At 31.6% G+C, this 19,228-nt stretch overlaps 2 protein-coding genes across 12 annotated transcripts; one reads left to right on the top strand and one right to left on the bottom strand.

Annotated features, from left to right (window-relative positions):
• The first annotated feature begins 632 nt into the window (after positions 1-632).
• Positions 633-4,352, top strand: LOC120078714 (Rrp15p protein). Its single transcript, XM_039033012.2, has 9 exons — positions 633-972; positions 1,570-2,076; positions 2,216-2,317; positions 2,406-2,487; positions 2,612-2,631; positions 2,731-2,791; positions 3,373-3,452; positions 3,945-4,052; positions 4,134-4,352. The coding sequence occupies exons 2-9, from the start codon at positions 1,642-1,644 to the stop codon at positions 4,203-4,205; spliced, it is 960 nt and encodes a 319-aa protein (XP_038888940.2). The 5' UTR covers positions 633-972; positions 1,570-1,641; the 3' UTR covers positions 4,206-4,352.
• A 4,308-nt stretch (positions 4,353-8,660) lies between these two features.
• LOC120077853 (zinc finger protein CONSTANS-LIKE 9) lies at positions 8,661-14,534 on the bottom strand. Of its 11 annotated transcripts, XR_016529708.1 has the most exons (8): positions 14,163-14,495; positions 13,647-13,810; positions 13,493-13,562; positions 12,679-13,326; positions 11,304-11,531; positions 10,188-10,495; positions 9,196-9,818; positions 8,661-8,915 (listed from the first exon to the last, which is right to left on the bottom strand). XR_016529708.1 is itself a non-coding variant. In XM_090313884.1 (7 exons), the coding sequence occupies exons 4-7, from the start codon at positions 13,234-13,236 to the stop codon at positions 9,689-9,691; spliced, it is 1,224 nt and encodes a 407-aa protein (XP_090170010.1). In that variant the 5' UTR covers positions 13,237-13,326; positions 13,493-13,562; positions 13,647-13,810; positions 14,163-14,498; the 3' UTR covers positions 9,003-9,688. The 11 variants fall into 11 exon arrangements, 8 of the variants coding, with proteins under 8 accessions (XP_090170010.1, XP_090170009.1, XP_090170007.1 ...); XR_005481844.2 differs by lacking the exon at positions 13,493-13,562 and having other exon boundaries at positions 13,651-13,810; positions 14,163-14,534; XR_016529707.1 differs by lacking the exon at positions 13,493-13,562.
• Positions 14,535-19,228: the final 4,694 nt, after the last annotated feature.

Raw genomic sequence — 19,228 nt, forward strand, 5'->3', positions numbered from 1 at the left:
CATATTAGTATGTTTTAAATGTATATGTGGAAATTTTGTCACAATAAATTGGAAAGATCTGCTTCCGCTCACAGGTACTCTTGAATAAGAGTTCCTTCATTAGGATGTAAGGATTTTCTGGCACTAACGATCAAGTACTAAACAGTCGAAAGATAAGACTCTAACTAAATCAACACTGTCAGCCATACCAACTTTGGTGATTTGAAATATAGTTGTTAGTTTATTTATTGGGGTGGATATTTAAATCTCCATACATACAAACTCTCACTTATAATATTAAAAAAAATATACATTTATGTGTTATTTGAAATGACTTATTTCAAAGATGAAAATATTTGATATAATTAACATATATATTTGTTGTGAAAAAAAAGGATTTTCAAAAAATAAAAAATAAGAGAAACTACTTACTTAAAATAGTAAATTTTCGTTTTAAATTTCTATCCGTTTCTATCATTGATATACACGAATAGACTTATATCTAATGATAAATTTCTATTAATTTCTACGAATAATAGTTGTTAACAGAAATCTACTTATTTTTTTTTTTTTGTTATTTCTATAAATAGTTTAATATTTTTTTAAAAAAAAAATCAATATTTCCTTTTATCCTCAATTTCCCACTCTTCCGTGCGCATCAAATTCAATCATCAGATTATTTATTTTTCTTTTTAAATTTTAAAAAACCATCCTTATTTTTCTTATTACTAAACCCTATTTCTCGTCCAGCCACTCTCTCCGTCCATTGCTGCACCCTGCCCGCCGCCGCACTCCGCTCGCTGTTCCTGCCCGACGCCGTCTCAGCAGCTGCCGTCGGATGCTGCGTTTCTAGCTGCCGCAGCCTCACCCTTTCGAAGAAGTGCCTGCTGCCCCCTTCCTCTGAGTTACTTATATCTGTTTTCATTCTTCTTACAAGCACAGTAGTTCAGCCCCTTACCCGGGCCGCCGTCGCTCATTTTTCAGATCTCCAAGGTTTTATTTTTTTTGTTTTAGTTTGTTTCGTTGGACTATGCTTGTTTATTCTCTTCACGGACGGAGAAGAAAATCAAGAACAATTTGTTCTTTTTTTAGTTGTTGATTGCTTCTTCAACCATTGCTCAAGTAGTCTAAATGAAAATATAAATCTAAGAACGTGTATTAGAGGAAAAAATGAATCAAAAGGAATAAAGGAAAACATATCATTTCTATCCGAAATCAATATTTGAAGAGGATAAAATGTTTAAGAAGATGAGCAAAGCAAAAGAGAAAATTCACTTAGTTTAGTTGGGTATAAAAAACTTGTTGGAACGGAAAGGCTGTAATTGAAATTATTGTTATCAATTAAATAAAACCCAACAATGAACAAATAAAATAGAAAGTTAACATTGAGTTTAAGTTTGACTGAGGGACATTGAGGCTTCTTGAATATTGAAGAAACTATGGATGCCTATGAACTGGCATAGGGTGGCTTTTTGTGGCACTGGCGTAAACTAAATTTATATAGAAAAATGAAATCATATGGGGTTAGTTTAATATCCTGTATTTTTTTGGGCATCGGAACACACTGATATGTTATCCTTCCAAATTCAGGGTGTTTCAAACAGGTGTTAAGACTGTTGAAATATTTTGTTTGGGATAAGCTCTGCATTAGAATCAGGTACTATGGCTGATGTCGGGAATGCAGTAGAATTGGTGAGAGGTGCAAAGAGGAGGAAAAAGATGGGTTCTAGGAACAATAAAAGACCGAGGATGATGGGTGGAAGTGGAAACAAAGTTAAGGTTGATAGGAAGATGAAGAAACTCTTCCAAAAACGGGCGCGTGAGTATAATTCAGAGGATGACGACGACGATGAGAAGGCTCCGACGGTTGAAAATGAGAGAAAAGTTTTGGTGCGCAGTCATGCGGAGGAGGTTGGGGATGAAGAGTTTTCTGAGGGTGAAGAGGAAGGGAAGGATGTGAATGCAGATGTCGAGCTGTCCGAAGATGATGAAAATGGTGAAATTCAACCAGGTATAACGAAGTTTGCTGAAGGTTGTAGAGCCTTTCGAGCTGCATTCAGGAGTATTCTCAAGAAGAGCATATCTGATGAAACTCTGGTAGTTTATATTTTAAATGTGTCTGAATTATTTTTGCTAGTTGAAGATGAAACTCTGGTAGTTTATATTTTAAATGTGTCTGAATTTTTTTTGCTATTTGAAGTAGTGAAGAAATGATTGTGCCATATTTGTGTTGCAGGGTCCTATATTATCAGCAAACAAGAAGCTTATTGTTGAAAAGCTTGCAGAAGAGGAAGCTGAGCGGAAGGTTAAAGGATTGGCCAAAAAAGAGAAACAACTGGTATTTTCTTTCAAATAAAATATCTTGTTTGTTGTATGATTTAGCTTTTGCTTAAAATTGGTTGATTGTAAATGTTTGAATATTGTAGGTAGGTGAAAAAGGTCATGTGAAACCTGCTACCTACCTGGATTCTCATGAAAAGTTTCTTATTGGTGTTGCTACAAAAGGAGGTAGCCTAGTTCTATTTTACTTTGAGATGGGTGTGGTTATTTTTTTTATTTGACTGGGATTATTACATCTCTCATCATACTAACACATTTATCTCCATGTGTATTGTTGCTTGCTGATTGTCAGTTGTCAAGTTGTTTAACGCTGTAAGTAGCCAAATTTTGATTTCAGACAACTTTTTTGCCACATCCTCCTTGTTTATGTTGCATTTATCACTGAATTCCACTATTTTCAATATGATACAGGTCAACAAGGCACAACATGCTCAGAAGGGTTTGAATCCTTCAAGAACTAAAGATGCTAAAGGTATTATGCCTCCTACGTAACTTAGATCTCAGAAGTTAACAAAATCTCAAATTGTGAAGAAGTAAATATAATCTTCACTTTCTTTTCCCTTGCCTTGTGAATATGCTGTCCCTCTAAAGCATTCAATTGATTTTGTTGTAACTGCATGTTGCATTGTATATATTCTTGTAGCTTGATTTTCCGAGTCATGTGATGTATGTCTTATATTTCATTTTGTGGTTTCTGCTTTGATGAGTCATAGGCTAGTTGGCTAATTTATTGACTTTGTTTGGAATTATATGTATGTGATGACTTTGCAGCAATCAGTGATTTACGAGTTACGTCCCTCGAATTTATCGACCTATTAGTTTCTCATGCTTACTTCCAGTCAACTAATGCCTTCCCCTATTTTCTTATATAGGATTATTTCATGTTCGTAACCTTGTTAGACCCATTTTGTTTGTGTATTAAGGCATTTATCCTTTCTTTCTTGACTTGTGAATGTGAGTTGCCATTCAAGATTTGAGGGTGAAACCATGTCTTGAGTGGTTTTTCATTCTATCTATCTCATTCTGACCAATTTATTTGGTTTATACTGCCAGCTATAAATAAGCGCAGAAAAGAAGCTTTCTTTTCTGAGTTGGGCAAGCCAACTTTGTCAGCAACAAACAGTAATGCAAAGGTTGGTTATTTTTCTGCTTTTTCGTCTTCCGATTTTAACGAAGTGCTGGTAAATTCTATTTTTAATCCTTACAATTGATGTTACTTTCTACAAACACCGATTCTCTGTGCACCGATTATCCGTGGCCTTCTTAATTATCACCTTCATCATCATTATTGTATGTGGGCAGTGGAATGGGGAAGGGTAGGGATGTCCATGGGTCCACAGGGATAGGGATGACTGACTTTCATGTCCCCACAAAATTTCATGTTAGATTTTATGAGGATTGGGACAGGGTCTCCTGCGGAAAATTCACGATAACAACAACAATAAAAATGATACAAAATTTTAAAAAAGGTAAATGGGATGGGGAACGGGACCAAGCCCTGCAGGGAAAATTGCATCGATCGGGGTGTTGATTAAGTGAGTGAAACTTAGGTCACCATCATATACTATCTGTTCTTTCATGTCCATAATGCAACAAACTCAAATGGCCATCTCTGTGTCGAACAGTTAAACACATCAGGTGGTGCAGCGGACGCTGAAGGCCCTGCCTGGGCTCCATTACGTGATAATTATATGCTGACCAATTCCAAGTTAAAAGACTGGGATAAGATGCCAGTAAGAGTCGATATACTTTTGAAGCCTAATGTCGGTTGCATCTCTGTTTCTTTCGCATGTTGATCAATTATACCTGTGCAGGATAATATGACGACGATGGCCGAGGACAATGGGAGGATGTTGGAAGACAGTAGTTCAGATGAAGATGATTGACAAGTCTAAAACTTCCAAGTGAATTTTGCCTAGTTTGTTGTAGCTTTCAAGTTGCTTAGACTCACAAAGCTGGGTTCCATTTTGGCTTGTTAGCAAATTCACCATGTATGCCTCAGCTATTCAAAAAGAAAGAATTTCTTCCCTCTATTTCTTTGTCCAATTTTTAAGTCTGCCCTTTGGTGAGATTCAACTGTATAAATGTCGCCCATTTTGTAGGTTTTTTTTCGAGCAAATTGGTTTGAAAATACAAATTTTGGTCTACATTTGTATGGATTTGCATAATTAATTTGAAAGAAATGTGTATTTAACCTACATACCAACACTTGGATTGTAAAGTGACCAACTGTAAAAGAGATGGTGTTCAAGCAAAATTTAATTATTCTCTCCATCGAAATTTTTCGAGCACTAAATATAGGACAGGTTGTCTCGAAAGTATAGTAAATGATTTTCTTAATTGATTGATAATAAAAGAATATATCTTGGATTTTCAAAAAAATGATTTTCTTGATTGATTGATAATAAAAGAATATATCTTGGATTTTCAAAAATAGAAAAATTAGGAAAAATATTTACACAAATAACAAAATTTAATTATTTTCTCCATCTTCGGTTCTCCTTCTTCCTTTTCTCCTCCATTCCCTTCTTCTCCTTATTATTCTTTAATGGTAAATCTTCTTCTTCTCTATTATAGTTTTGTTGCTAGTTCAAGAATGTAAATTAGTTTTTCTTCAATTATAAATCATCATCTTCTTCTTCTCTATTTATAATTTTGTTACTAGAAATGAAAGGCTAAATTATAGACCAAGTGATAGTAGTTTTTTGGTAGTTTTGTTGCTAGTTCCAAAATAGTAATTAGAATGATAATCATAGATAATGGAAGGTAAGTGATAGATCAAGTGATAGAATATTATCATTATCTATCATAGAACATTATCATATATTACTGTCTATCAATGATAAACAGTGATAGACTACTAGTAATAATTTTCTTTTTAATTTTGTTGTCATCAACTATACACTAGTCGTTGTTATTGAATATGAAAATTTTGTTGCTTTAGATAGTTGTGATAGCCATTGTTATCACTATCTATCACAAATAGACACTGATAGACTACTATCAATATATAATCATTTTGTTGTTGCTAGTTTTTTTTATAGGTAGTTTATAATACATATACTAAACATTGTTATTGATTGCTTTTAGATAGTTGTGATAGACACTGTTGTCAATGTTGGTCATAGATAGTGTCTATTAGTGATAGAAGCTGATATAAATTTATCACTAATAGAAGCTGATAGAAGTCTATCGGTGTCTATTAGTGATAGAAACTAATAGAAGTTTGTCATTGATACTATCAGTGATAGAAACTTATACAAGTCTATCATTGATAGAGCTAAGAAGTTAATTAGTGTTTATCAGTTTTTTTTTTTTTTTTTGTTATTTTTATAAATAGTTTGACATTTTTTCTATTTGTGAAAATTTCTCTTCATTTGGTTGGGTTTTATAGTTACATTATTCACCATTCTTTTTGTGAATTTTGTTAAGCTCATAATAAGACTATCTCCACAATGGAAATAATGAAAGATATTATGTAATGAGTGATAGGCCAAGTGATAGAATATTATCATTACCTATCATAGAACATTATCATATATCATAGTCTATCAATGATAAACAGTGATAGATTACTATCAATGGTCTATCAATAGTAATAATTTTGTTCATAATTTTGTTGCAACAACTATACACTAGACGTTATTGAATATGAAAACTTTGTTGCTTTTAGATAGTTGTGATAACCATTGTTATCACTATCTAATCTATCGCAGATAGACATTGATAGACTACTATCAATTGCCTATCAATTGCCTATCAATTGCCTATCATTTTGTTGTTGCTAGTTGTTTTTTTAGATAGTTTATAATACATACACTAGACATTGATTGCTTTTAGATACTTATGATAGATATTGTTGTCAATGTCTGTCACTGATAGAAGTCGATATAAGTCTATCACTGATAAAAGCTAATAGAAGTCTATTGGTGTCTAGTAGTGATAGAAACTAATAAAAGTCTATCATTGATACTATCAATGATAGAAACTTATACAAGTCTACCATTAATAGAGTTAAGAAGTTAATCAGTGCCTATCAGTATTTTTTTTTTTTTTTAAATAATTTGACATTTTTTCTATCTGTGAAAATTTCTCTTCATTTGGTCAGGTTTTATAAATTACATTATTCACCATTCTTTTTGTGAATTTTGTTAAGCTCATAATAAGACTATCACCACCATGGAAATAATGAAAGATATTATGTAATGAGTGTTATATTACGAGCTTCGAGCATGTTTACAGAAGGTGAATCGCAATATATGAAACGTAATTTGGAAAGTGGAATCCATTTTATTACGTTTGATAGTGTGTATCGGCATTGTGCATTCTTCCTGACAGGTAGGTCTAGTTGGAAAACCATAATAAAGTAATATAATATGAATGAAGACCAATGGGTGACCAATCGAATTGTGTTTGAATATTACGTAGGACCCACACCCTTTTTCTGATAATTTCATCCAAGTCACATGTCAGCAGTTATTGTTGTACTGCTCGGATTTATTGATAACAGTTATTGTTCTAGATGACTAACACCGTTCATTAAAATAATACAGTTATTGTTTTAGGGTCTTCGATCTATTGTTTTATGTAATCGAAAACCATATCGATAAAGTTATATTTTATTATGCATGTGATGAATATCTTCTTATTTTCCATGTATTTGTTCACTACTACTACGTGAGATGTTCGTTTATTGATGAAGTTGGCGAGATTGATGGGACCCAAACAAAAATATATTAACATTTCAAAATAAGTAGGTTTATTAAAAAAAAAAAAAAAAAAAAAAAGGGTCAATTTTGGTGACTCTCCAAAACAAACAAAAAAAAACTGTTGAATATTATATTCATATCAACAAAGTGACCGAAAATCGTTCTTCTAAACATATCCAATCGTGCAGGACTGAACTTTCTCTTGATAACAATGTTGGCATGCTTGATACGGGATATATTGGTGTACTGAGTAGGATACCACTTTCGCCTCATGAATCTTGTATTGAATTTGTGTCATGTCAACTCTGTAATAATTTTTAAGTAAGAAACGTATACATATTTTAAGTCATACCGTTTGAGTTATCGTTTGCAGTAGTAATACATATTTACTGCTTCTATTGGGGATCAAGGTCACAACTTCATTCATGTGTTTACTAATCATACACGTATCACAATCGCAAACAATAACCCCAACCACAACGGAAAATGAAACGGAAACAGTAACTTATAACGTAACGAAAATGGAACGAATAATGAACTGCAAAGGTTTGACCAAATCAATACAACAAACGATAACTTCATAACACTCCAGTAGAACAAAGATAACATGCAATGCAACTGTTTCAATGTAACTACAGTGTCCATGGTAAAATAGATTTTGAGTTTCTTAAACTCCATGTACATGGTCATGGAAATCGGAGAAAAAAAATTGCGACTTTTATAAACCCTAGTTGAAAAGTTATGAACATAAAAATTGAACATGTTCAAGGTGTACAATGAACCACTAATGGAGCATAATAACCAGATACGATGTACTTACTGATGATCGAACACCCAATTGGTAAACCCTAAAGTTTTAATTGGACAATGTAGCAAGAAGTAGAAAAAGACAATCAAGTTCCATATACGTTTTCAAAATGTTTGTGAAAATGGGGGTTCCATCAATTGTTTGAAAATTTGAAAAAAAAATATTAGATTACCTTTGTATAATGATAGTTAAACGTGATCAATTACAATCAAATAATCATTACAATTGAGTCCCATTTCCATCGATCCATGAATATAAACCAATTCGAATTACACCAAAATTCATTACCCTTCCATAAACATGGCCTTAATTCCTAAATTTTAAGTTTATGTCTAAAGAGGTCGGAAATTTAGAAATTCTCTGTACTTTTAATTTTATTTAAAACATTTAAAATGTGTACTAGTCATTGAGCTTTCAATTGCAGGTAATTGTGCCTTGTAGGTTTCTTTTATATTCAAAATTTTAAAAAAATATCTAATATATTAGATATAAAATTGAGTTTTTCTTGTTTAATAAAACTACAAAACTACAAAAATTCAACTATCTAAAAGATCCAACATTGACTAAGTCATGAACTTACTTGACACAAAATTAAAACTTCATAAACGTATTAAGTACAAAATTGAAACTTGATAAACGTGTTGAGCACAAAATGGAAAGTTTAAAGCCTTATTAAACATCTTTTAAATTTATAAACCAAGTAGATAGAACTAAAAAGTGATTTGTAGCGAGTTTCGTGTTCTTCTTTCAATAGAGAATCTTAATTCTTGACCATGTTGAGTCTAAATCATTCATCAAAATGAAAAGATGATTAAAAAAGAATCTAAACAAAGTGGTCCTCTTTTAACCCTATTAAAAGAATATAACATTCTCATCTTTTCAGAATATGTTGAAGTCAACCACCACAAGGAGTGAGGTTTAGGCTATGTTATACTCTCAATCCCATCTTTATTTCAATTTGACCCCAAAAAAATAGAAAATAAGAAGAAAAAACATAGTGAATTCCATATTGAAACATGTGTATAGATGCTTGATTTGGTTATATGCCTTTTGGACTTTCCAATGCGACTGCTGACATCCTGCACAAAGAACTTACGAGCTCTTGACAGAATATAAACTATTAATATCTCTGTGAAAGTAATTGGAGGGTAAAAAAGGAGAGAAAATGGACTACAAAATTGGTTAAATACTAATACCAATCTTTGCAACATATACATTCATTGTGTGCCATTAAGGAAATTTTAACTTACAACAGTTCAGTTTTGTCCCAAATATAATTGTTCTGGCTGCATGTTTCTACCTCAGCAAATAAACAGATTATCAAATTTACAAGTCAGTTGAAAAGGGAATCAAGATTACCTGGAAACTGTGAATTTGGTGCAGCCATGTTTGTCAAGTAGCCAAAAGCAAGGAGGAAGAGGTGACCTCCATATTGTGAACACAGCCATTGCCAGCCAATGATCAGATCAGTATTTTTTTTTTTTTTTTTCAAACTTTTAAGTACATAGCAAACGAGCTGAAGCTGCATTGATTAACCAAGAAAACTATACCCATCACTTAGAGCCCCGAAATGTACATTGTCTTGGATGCCAATATTTTTGTTAGTTTTAGGTGGTATGGATACAGATTTTTTGGCCCCACGAGTTGTATCGATAGAGCTATTAGACCCGGCTTTTGTACATCTACCTGATGAAACTCAGGTTTGTTTGTATACGTCTATACTTCCCGTCCAACACTGAGATATCAATATTTATCCATCGATTGGAGTACAATGTTGGACCCTTAAGCCACATATCCTTTTTTTTTTTCTCTTTTTTTTTCCTTTTTCATGTTCATTCCAAAAGTTGAACTTTCAGTAGCTTCTGGTTTGATTCAATGGATCATAGTCATAAGCTTCTCCAGCTTTGACAAAGCGCCCCTTGACACGTCTTCGAGTATCAGCCCTAACTTTGCGAGAGGCATACCTCACCTTCTTTTCAAACCTATGAGAGGATCAAACAATAAATGATAATATAATGCAAAAGCTTTATGAAATAATTATGTAAGAAGCTAAAAGGGATTATAGCTACTTGGGAGTATGCACCTTATTTACAGCTATTTAAGAAAGACAATAAACAACCATACTTATTTTCAGCATCTTTTAACCATTAGCCTGGAAGATTTTTACAGTATTCACAACAGTTCATCGCTCTTTCTGGAAATTTATGTTGTGTAACTGGTGATAATTCAGAATTTCAATTCCAACTTGAAAGTGCTAACATTATAAGCAAAAAAGTTAAGAACTTGCAGAATGGGTAGAGAAAAAAACTGCATATGCATGCACATGTCTAAAGTTCATCTTAAATACTCACTTTCGAGCTTTCTTCTTTTCCTTATAGCGCATTACAGCATCACTGCGATTAGATGACTGGAAGGAACTCTCAGTGCTCATGGAACACCATGGAGGCTCTCCCATTAGAAGCATTGATGAAGCTCCACAGTCTGGATGATCTCCTGCACTACTCTCTCCAGTCATGCCAGAAAACGATACACTGGAGTGCTCTTGCTTATTGTTATAACAAAGGACCGGTTCAGTCTTTGTGCTCATTACGGAATCTGCCGATGCTGCATTACTGCTTGGAGGCTGCATCGTATTGTTAACAAAACCGCCTGACACCCCCTGAATATAAGCATTCATGTTGAGCAAATGATATGAACCAAGCCATCTTATTCACGCGTCAAAAATTACAATAAAATGAAGTTGCAATTAAACGTATTCAATTGCATCTCAAGCTTCCGTTTGTGCAAGTGAAGCATCAAATTCAGGAACCTACCCTTCAAATTACTTCAAGGGTTTTAATTTTGAGGCTATGTAATGTCATGTAATTTGTCTTTGCATAAAAGACTTGGAAATAGGTAGTAAAAGAGTTTTTGAGCTTTCTTTTAGCCTAGAGCTAAGTTTCTTTACAATTCTATGAAGTTTAGGTTGCATGTTTAGAATCTTTTAAGCTTGACTTGATCAATCTTGCTTGTGGAGTGATTCAAAGATAAGGGTTGATGGAGCCATGAGCTTTGTCCAATCCCTCACTTGTTTGATCATCCAAGTAATATGTATTCTAGCCTATCTTAGGGGTTGAGATCAAATAGGTTTTGGGGCTGTTGGGTTGAGTTCTTTGAGTCTTGTTGTTCAACACAGTTCTTGGATCCAATGCTGAAGGCGTACTTATCAATAAGCATGTTTTAATTCTGAATTCAGAGCTCAAAATTGTTAAGTATACTCAAGTGTAATTACTGGTATCTTAATGCTTGTTATAGCTTAGACTTAAATCAAGTGGTGTGTAATTTATCAAATCCTTACAAATTTATCCTTGAGAAACAACTACCAATGTGTACATCCTCGTGAAATTAGGTAGCAAATGACATGAAACAATGAGAGACTAACTTCCATAAACAATCAAAAAGCTATTGCTGCAAGGGGACTGAGATACCTCTGCAGGAGCTGCGCCAGGGCAACCAGATTTAGCAGCAGATAAGTTTTTCATCCTGAACAAACTATCAATACCACCATTCTCCAGCAGTTCTTCAGAATAACTGAGAGATACACCAAATAGTTCTTCATAATTTTCAATATTCAAACTATCTTCATCCATATTCAAAGTCTCGTAGAGGTCATCTTCAATGTCAAGTTCAGGACCTTTTGTTCCAGGATAGTGCAACTGCATATTAATAGTGTGAAATTTGCAAAGATTCTTATGAAAAAACTATTGAATTCTAAGACATAAAGGTCATCACGAAAAGTCATCATCGGGTAATTTTAGCAAGCAAAGTAAACTAGAGTGACACTGCTGCCTGTAGAGCCATTTAAAAGTATTTATGCAAATATAAAACAACTTTGCATCATTTGAAAAATATAGGAGGGCAGAATTATTTTCAAGTTATAAAAATGAGAGTTGACCATAATGAATATTAAGAATTTAGAGAACAACAAATAACAAGTGAAGTTTTAGAGTTCACTGCAGAGTCGAAAGATAATGATCATCAATATGTATCCAAATATTTATTCAGCAAGGTCCATGACTCCTTGAATAAAAAACAAAAAACAATGGCTTTTGAAAAGAAGTGCTCCAGTATATAACTTTGCGTTGTGCACAGTGGTAACCATAATTTCTCCAATATGAGATCAGAAGAAAGAAAACAGTTGGAAAAAATGACAGATCCCGATATCAACTTCAAAGTGAAAGGTAACAACTATCCACTAATGGAGATTAAAGTGAGGATCCTTGATCATAATTTTAAATACACAACAAAAGTACATCTTTGAAAAATAATTATGGTTTTCAATAAAATAGTTGGTGGAAATTTTTAACTTCTCCAGTTGTTCCAGAAATTGTTTGACTTGTCAAATGAAAAATCCATAGCGTCAAAAATGGCTTATACATACCATTCTTACAAACGACTAAGTGATACCACGACCTTTCAAAATGAAAATCATGACAGATAATGGCAATTAAGACACTAACCTAGGACTTCTCAACTGGAAAGTTTGCTTGTACATTCTGTTCTTACAATCTACTAACATTTTTAGAAAGAAAACCATAAGGTGTTAATATGGTAGAAGTAGATAGATGGCCATTAAGATTAAGATATGAAACTATGGGTCTATGAGCTTGTTGGCTTGTCATTTCAACTTAGTTTGGTAAAATTATGACTATGTACTTTGTCTACTAGTTAGGTCTAACATCAAGCATTTTGGGGAAACCACACCATATGAGAAGGATTTGGATTAAATGAAACAACATAACAGATGCAGAAACCCATCCGGTTTTAATTTACTTCTGGAGAATAATTTTTATTGTTACATACCTTGGGTGAAGTTGCATCCCTAGTAATTGGTTGGTCCATAATGTGAGGCATTGAAGATGACCCATACCAAATTGATTTATCTTCACTTGCGAATTCATGGCTTTCATCTACACCAGATACGTTTTGACCAGCTTTATCATCAGGGCCCCAAGCATTTACTGCACTATTTTCGGCAATGCTCATCAATCCTAATTCTTGCTCACAAGCATCACTTCCAAAAGTGAGATCTAGAACAAATGACCAAATAGATGAGAGCTCTGCAGCCGTCGGGCAGCCTGAGTAGCAATTGATTGGTTGCCTCTTTCGAGATGAAATGGAGGCAGATGAGCTATGCCCCATATAGTCACAATTTTGACAAAGTGAAATATTCTCTTCAGGACATCTAACAAATGCTGCTTGTGAATGGCATCGATCACATAACAATGTTCTTGAGTGGCGCCTTGACAAGGCATTAGCAGAGTGAACATTTCGGTCACAAGATAAGCACAAAGCTGCAGCATCAGATCGGCAGTACACAATCGACCTTTGTTGCCCACAGAAATCACATATGTAACCCATACTGCAATCAGATCCTTGAAACGTTCCCTTAGAAATCCTTCTAGATTGCCAAAACTAGAATCAAATATATGAACAAGCTAAATGCAGCTTCTGCAATAGATCAAAATCACATAAAATAAAGGATCAAAATCACTCCTGAAATCCCTACAAATGCCAAAAAAAGGCAGTTCCAAAGTGGTTACTTATAGCAAGAGAATTCAGTTAGCTCGAAACAAAGATTAAGAACCCAACCGACAAATGAAAATATATACCATACCCCCATGATTTCCCCCTCAACAAAATCCGCATAAGCTATTTGCTAAAATCCAGAATTATGTTAAAAGAAACTGCCCAAAAAAGGCAAATATTTCAGCTGCAAATTCAAAAAGAACACATAATTGGAAAACTGAGGATATGTAGGAAACCTGAACCTGCCTTTAAATGGAAAGATATGGCCACTAACCATGGCCCCAGCTTCAAGAAACTAACACAAATTCATACTCGGCACGAGAATAAAGAGGAAGAGAAGAGAACTTTCGTGAACAATCAATTCTGACCCATGAGGACCATGGCGACAATAAATAGACTTAGCATCCTGCAATGATTTCATACACTGAATAAATCAATCGTCTAACTCTTTTGCACAATCATAATTGCTAGTCAGAAAAAAGAGAAAAACCATAGCAAAAACACACAAATTCAGACAATCAAACCAACCCACTTGGGAATATAACCAAAACATGAAGAAGAAGAGCTCAGCAATAACAAAGTTTGATGCAACAAACAAGAAACAAAATCAAAAGGGTAGTCAGCAAAAACGTTCCTAAAGTCAAAATCAGCCAATACTTTTACACAAACCAAAATTTTCCCAAGAAGATGAACCACACACCAACAGAAAAAGGGGAAGAACTGAGGAGAAGTACAAGAGGTTTAAAGAAAGAAATTACCAGAACATACAAACAGAGATCGGTAAAAGGGGTCTTCAAATTACAACAAAATTAATGATTACTGCAAGAGAAACACAAAAAAGCTGGAAACTTTTTAGAATCTCTCACAATCTGATTCTGGGTTTTTTTTTCTTTCCCTTCTTTTAGATGGATAGAGGAAGAAGAGAAGGATATGGGATGGATGTGAGCATGTGTGAGAAGGAGAAAAATGACTTAGCCCAATTAAAAATAAAAAAAATAAAAAAGGTTTCTTTTTTTAGATGATAATGAAAAAAATAGAGCAGAAAGAAAAAGAGAGAAAATCTAAGAATAAATTTTAGAAAAAAAAAAAAAAAAAAGGGGATTAGTGAAAATGGGTCATTGTCCTTTATCAAGGAAGTTAGGCCTTCACTCTGCATTAATGGTCCCTCCAATTGAATGCATCAAAACCTACTTGGCATGTGCTTTACCAATTGCAATTTTCCATTTTTTTCCCTGTTTTGTATTTAATTCCCAAAAGCCAAAAAGGGTACTTTTATATTCTTAAAAGAATTTTCAATAATATTATAATATCTTTTTCTACTATAATGTATGTGTGTCACTAGAGATATTATAGTTTATGAAGAGACAAGTACTTGCTTGGTTGAGTGTATCTTTCAAAAAGAAAATTTTCTATTTTATTTTAGTATTTGATTTTTTTCCCAAGAACGATTTAACCTAATTTATGTTTTGTAAACCAGTTCTAACAAAAAATAATAATAATAATAATAACCCTATTTTAGTCCCTATATTTTGAGTTTTTGTTCATATTAGTCTCCAAACTTTGAAAGTGTTCATTTTGGTTCCTATACTTTTAACTTTAATTCATTTTGGTCCCTATACTTTCAAAATATTCTCTTTGATCCTTGTACATTGAAAAGACGACCATCTTAGTCCATACATTTTCATTTTCATTTCATTTTTTAAAGATTAAAATGGTCACTTTTAAAAAATTTAAGAATCAAAATGAACTGAAGTTGAAAGTTCAATTATCAAGATGAACAATTAGAAAATGTAGGGACCAAAATGAACCAAAATCCAAAGTATAGAAACCAAAGTATTATTTAATACTAAAAAAATCCTCCAGGTAATTTCCAAAAAATTATTTGAAAAATAATTTTAAAGGTGTCTTTGAGCTATAGGTGGATTTAACAATTAGACTAACCAAATAATCAAATTAAGATTAAATGTATAGTATTGAATGTTTTTAAGTTTTCAACTTTATCTTAAATGTGCCTAAAATTTATATAGTGATTGCCTTCATCTTGATTAACAAAATTGTAAAATGACGATTGAAATATTTTGTGACAATACCTTGTCATATTGCATATATACTCTTTTCTAATGGTCTAAAATATGTAGAATCTTTCATAAATATTTTATCGAGTAAATAATGAAAGATTTAAAGGTAATGAATTTATTTTTCAGTAGTCACAGGCCTAAGAATTAATATTATATTCCATGAGTTTTTCTAAACAACCAAATATATTATAATTAGCGTAAAAAAAACATAACTCAACTGGCATAAAATATATATTATCAACCTTGATATAAGAGGTTTGATCCCACCACCTCATCTATTATCAAAAAGAAAAAGAAATATATTAAAAGAAAGTGAATAAGGAATAGAGTAAAACTTTGATAAATACCAAACATACCAAAAATGGTTGTCTAATAGAAAATAAAATTTTCTAAAAATATATATATAAACTAAATAAAATTTCTTACCAATTTCAACATATCTACATAGAGGGATTCAATCAAGTTTGAGACATATGGGACAAAATTGGAAAAAGGGAACAAAATAATATATTTAGAAATTAAATTAGTTTTCATTATTAAGAAATTGCCGTAATCTATTTGAAAAATCTCCTAAGTCCCTATTGGATAAATATTTCATTTTTCACTTTTTTTTTTTTAAAAAAAATAAAAGTTTTTTATATTTAGACCATGTTTGGTAACCATTTGGTTTTTTATTTTTTGTTTTTAAAATTAAGTTTATAGACAGTACTTCCACCACCAAATTTCTTCATTTATTATCTCTATTTTTTACCAATAGTTTAAAAAACAAGCTAAATTTTGAAAACTAAAAAAATAGTTTTTAAAAACTTATTTTTGTTTTTAGAATTGGATAAGAATTTAATAATTGTACTTAAGAAATATATTAATCATTGTAAGAAATAGAGATGAAATAAGTTGAATATATTCAAAAATCAAAAACAAAAAATGAAATGGTTACAAACAAGACTTTAGTTTTTGAAATTTATACTTGTTTTCTTCTAAAACTCCATATTATGCAAATCACATTTTCTAAAGAAGTATTTGAATTATTACTTAGATTTTAAAAACAAAAACTACTTATTGAAGATTACTTTATTTAGTTTTTAAAATTTGACTTGGTTCTTAAAACATCAATGAAAAGTGAATAACAAAAAATATATATATATATATATATATGTTGATAAAAGTAGTAGTTATTAACTAAATTATCATTTTTCATAAAAAAAAAAACCAAATAGTTACTAAATGAGATTTTGATTATTATTTTTGGTTTTTCGATTTTTAAAAACGAAAACCAAGTACTTGACAACAGTTTTTGGTTTCTTCTTCTTCTTTTTTCTTTTTTTAAGTATCAGAGAGCAGAGAAATGTAGTTAAATTACTTTGAGAGACAAAATAATTTTGAGAAAAAAAATTAAAAGAACAAAGATAAATGTTATTGAGAGAAGTAAAAGAGAAATAAATGAATTTTAGAGAGAGGGAGAAAATGAAAACTACAAGAGAGATGAATTTTATAAATAGAGTAAAAGGCACAAAATAGAAAAATAAATTTTAAAGAGATATAATTGGAGAAATTTTCGAGAGGAAAAAGTTAAAAAGAAAAACAATGATTTTTTTTTTTTTGTTTGAAAATAGAAAAATAATGATTTATAGATAGAGAAAGGTGAAAAGATATTTTAGAAGAGGATGTGAAATAAAAGCAATAATATTCTTAAGGAGAAAAAGAAAATAGGGTGGAAAAAACTATAGATATATATGTTAGAGAGGAAGGTAGAGAGATGAATGGAAAGGTTTTTATTTTTTATTTTTCAGAAATGAAATTAATTGATTATTATTTTAAAGTTAGAAGAAAAGGATATTTCGAGAATCAGAAAACTATTTTTTCTTTTTTAACTACTCACTTCAAAATCCTTTGTTAAGACAGATTAAATAAATAATAAATAAGAAAAAATACATGGTTGGTACCTAAATTTTGGATCTAGTTTTTATTTGGTTATTAAGTTTCAAAATGTTACATATTTAGTTTTGAAGTTTTGAGTTTGATTTCAATTTAGTCAGAATGTTTTAAAATGTTACAATTTTATCCTTGACATTTGAGTTTTGTTTCAATTTAGTCCATAGATTTCAAGATTTACATTTTTATCGTCTTTAATGTTAATATATGTTGATAAATTTGAAATAACTAATATAATTATAATTAATTAAATTTCATTACTTTGAACATATTTAAAATTTCACTTCACAAGTATTTTAAATTAATTAAGAGATATCGACGTCAATGATTGGAAGTGAGTATTTAATAAAAAATTGGAGTTAAAAATGTAAAATCTTGAAATAAAGGGATCAAATTGAAATAAAATTCAAATCTCAATGGTAAAATTGTAACATTTTGAATCTCGATGAGAAAATTGAAACGAAACTCAAAACTTAAAAACGAAATAGGCAAATTTTAAAACCTAGGGATGGAAAAGATATATTTTTTTTTTTTTTTGCTGATAAAGAATAGAATGGGTAATTAAATGCAGGTAAATATTTTAATATTATGTTTTACTTCTAAATTTTGCATAGACAACCGTTGATGAGCAACAAGGGGCTTTCTATTCCAGGTATACCAGGCAATATCTTGAAAGACCCAAAAACCTCTTTTTATCCTAGATTAAGAAATAGTTCATTGTTTGTTGGCAGAAGCTAATGTCCCGAGGCCTTGAGTTGAGAGGATCGAAGAACTTAAAGGAGGGATCCAAACTTGAGTTGAGAGGATCGTCTGTTGGGTACATGCAAGTCTTCCCACATAAGATATATTTACAAAAATCATCAATGAGTCACAAATATAAATATAAATACTAGTAATACCATCCGAGATAATTGTTTTAAATGGTCAAATTGTTAAAAATATTTATAAATATAACAAAATGTTATTGGTTGACATTAATAAATGGGGATGATAAGATAAATAGCAAATTTTAAAGTTTCATTTGGAAAAATGGTAAAAATATTTCAAAATTATAAAAATAGCAAAACAAATTTATATAATAAAAAATACTAATTAGAAATGACAAAACTACCCTTAAAAAAAGTATAAACAATAATGCAAAGGTACATTGCTTCCAAAGCAATACAAATACAACAAATACACTTTATCTAAACCTTCTAAAACCTTCTATAACAACAAACTTCCAACTGCCTATAGAACGCATGTACGTGAAGGAAGATGAAGACCCAGCGGTGAGAGTCATTAAAAACTTATAGATGTTTACAACAATGGACTTCTTTCAATGTGAGAGAGAAAGAGCAAAGTTGATAGTACAGTTGTCGTTGGCAAGTGAGTATTCGAAGGAATCGCAACTTCAGGATGATGTGACTGTTGGAAATATGATTGTATTTGGCATTAGACCAGATGTAAAGAGTTTTATCGTCTTCATTCCATGTGATCATTCTGCTCATAGGATATGTTATTGTTGAAAACGATGTTCAAAGTAGAAACAAAAGCCGGAAATATGTGTGAGATCGAAAAAGGTTGGCAACTTTACGAGGGTTGTCGTCAAAAGATCGCTAAGATGATGGAATTCAAGAAATGGTTATTGAACCAACCATCGCATATATGAGATTGAGAAGGAGAAAAGGGGGTTTTGGGGCGGCTAAGTAAAGAAGATGAAGAATATGAGATTTAGGATTTTTTGTTATCTAAATTTTTAATAAATAATGATAATGATAATAATAATGATGATGATAGTAACAATAATAATATTAATATTAATAATAAACTAG

This window comes from Benincasa hispida, chromosome 5 (assembly GCF_027475165.1).
Source record: "Benincasa hispida cultivar pf3 chromosome 5, pf3_genome.v1.1, whole genome shotgun sequence".
NCBI classification, from domain to species: domain Eukaryota; kingdom Viridiplantae; phylum Streptophyta; class Magnoliopsida; order Cucurbitales; family Cucurbitaceae; genus Benincasa; species Benincasa hispida.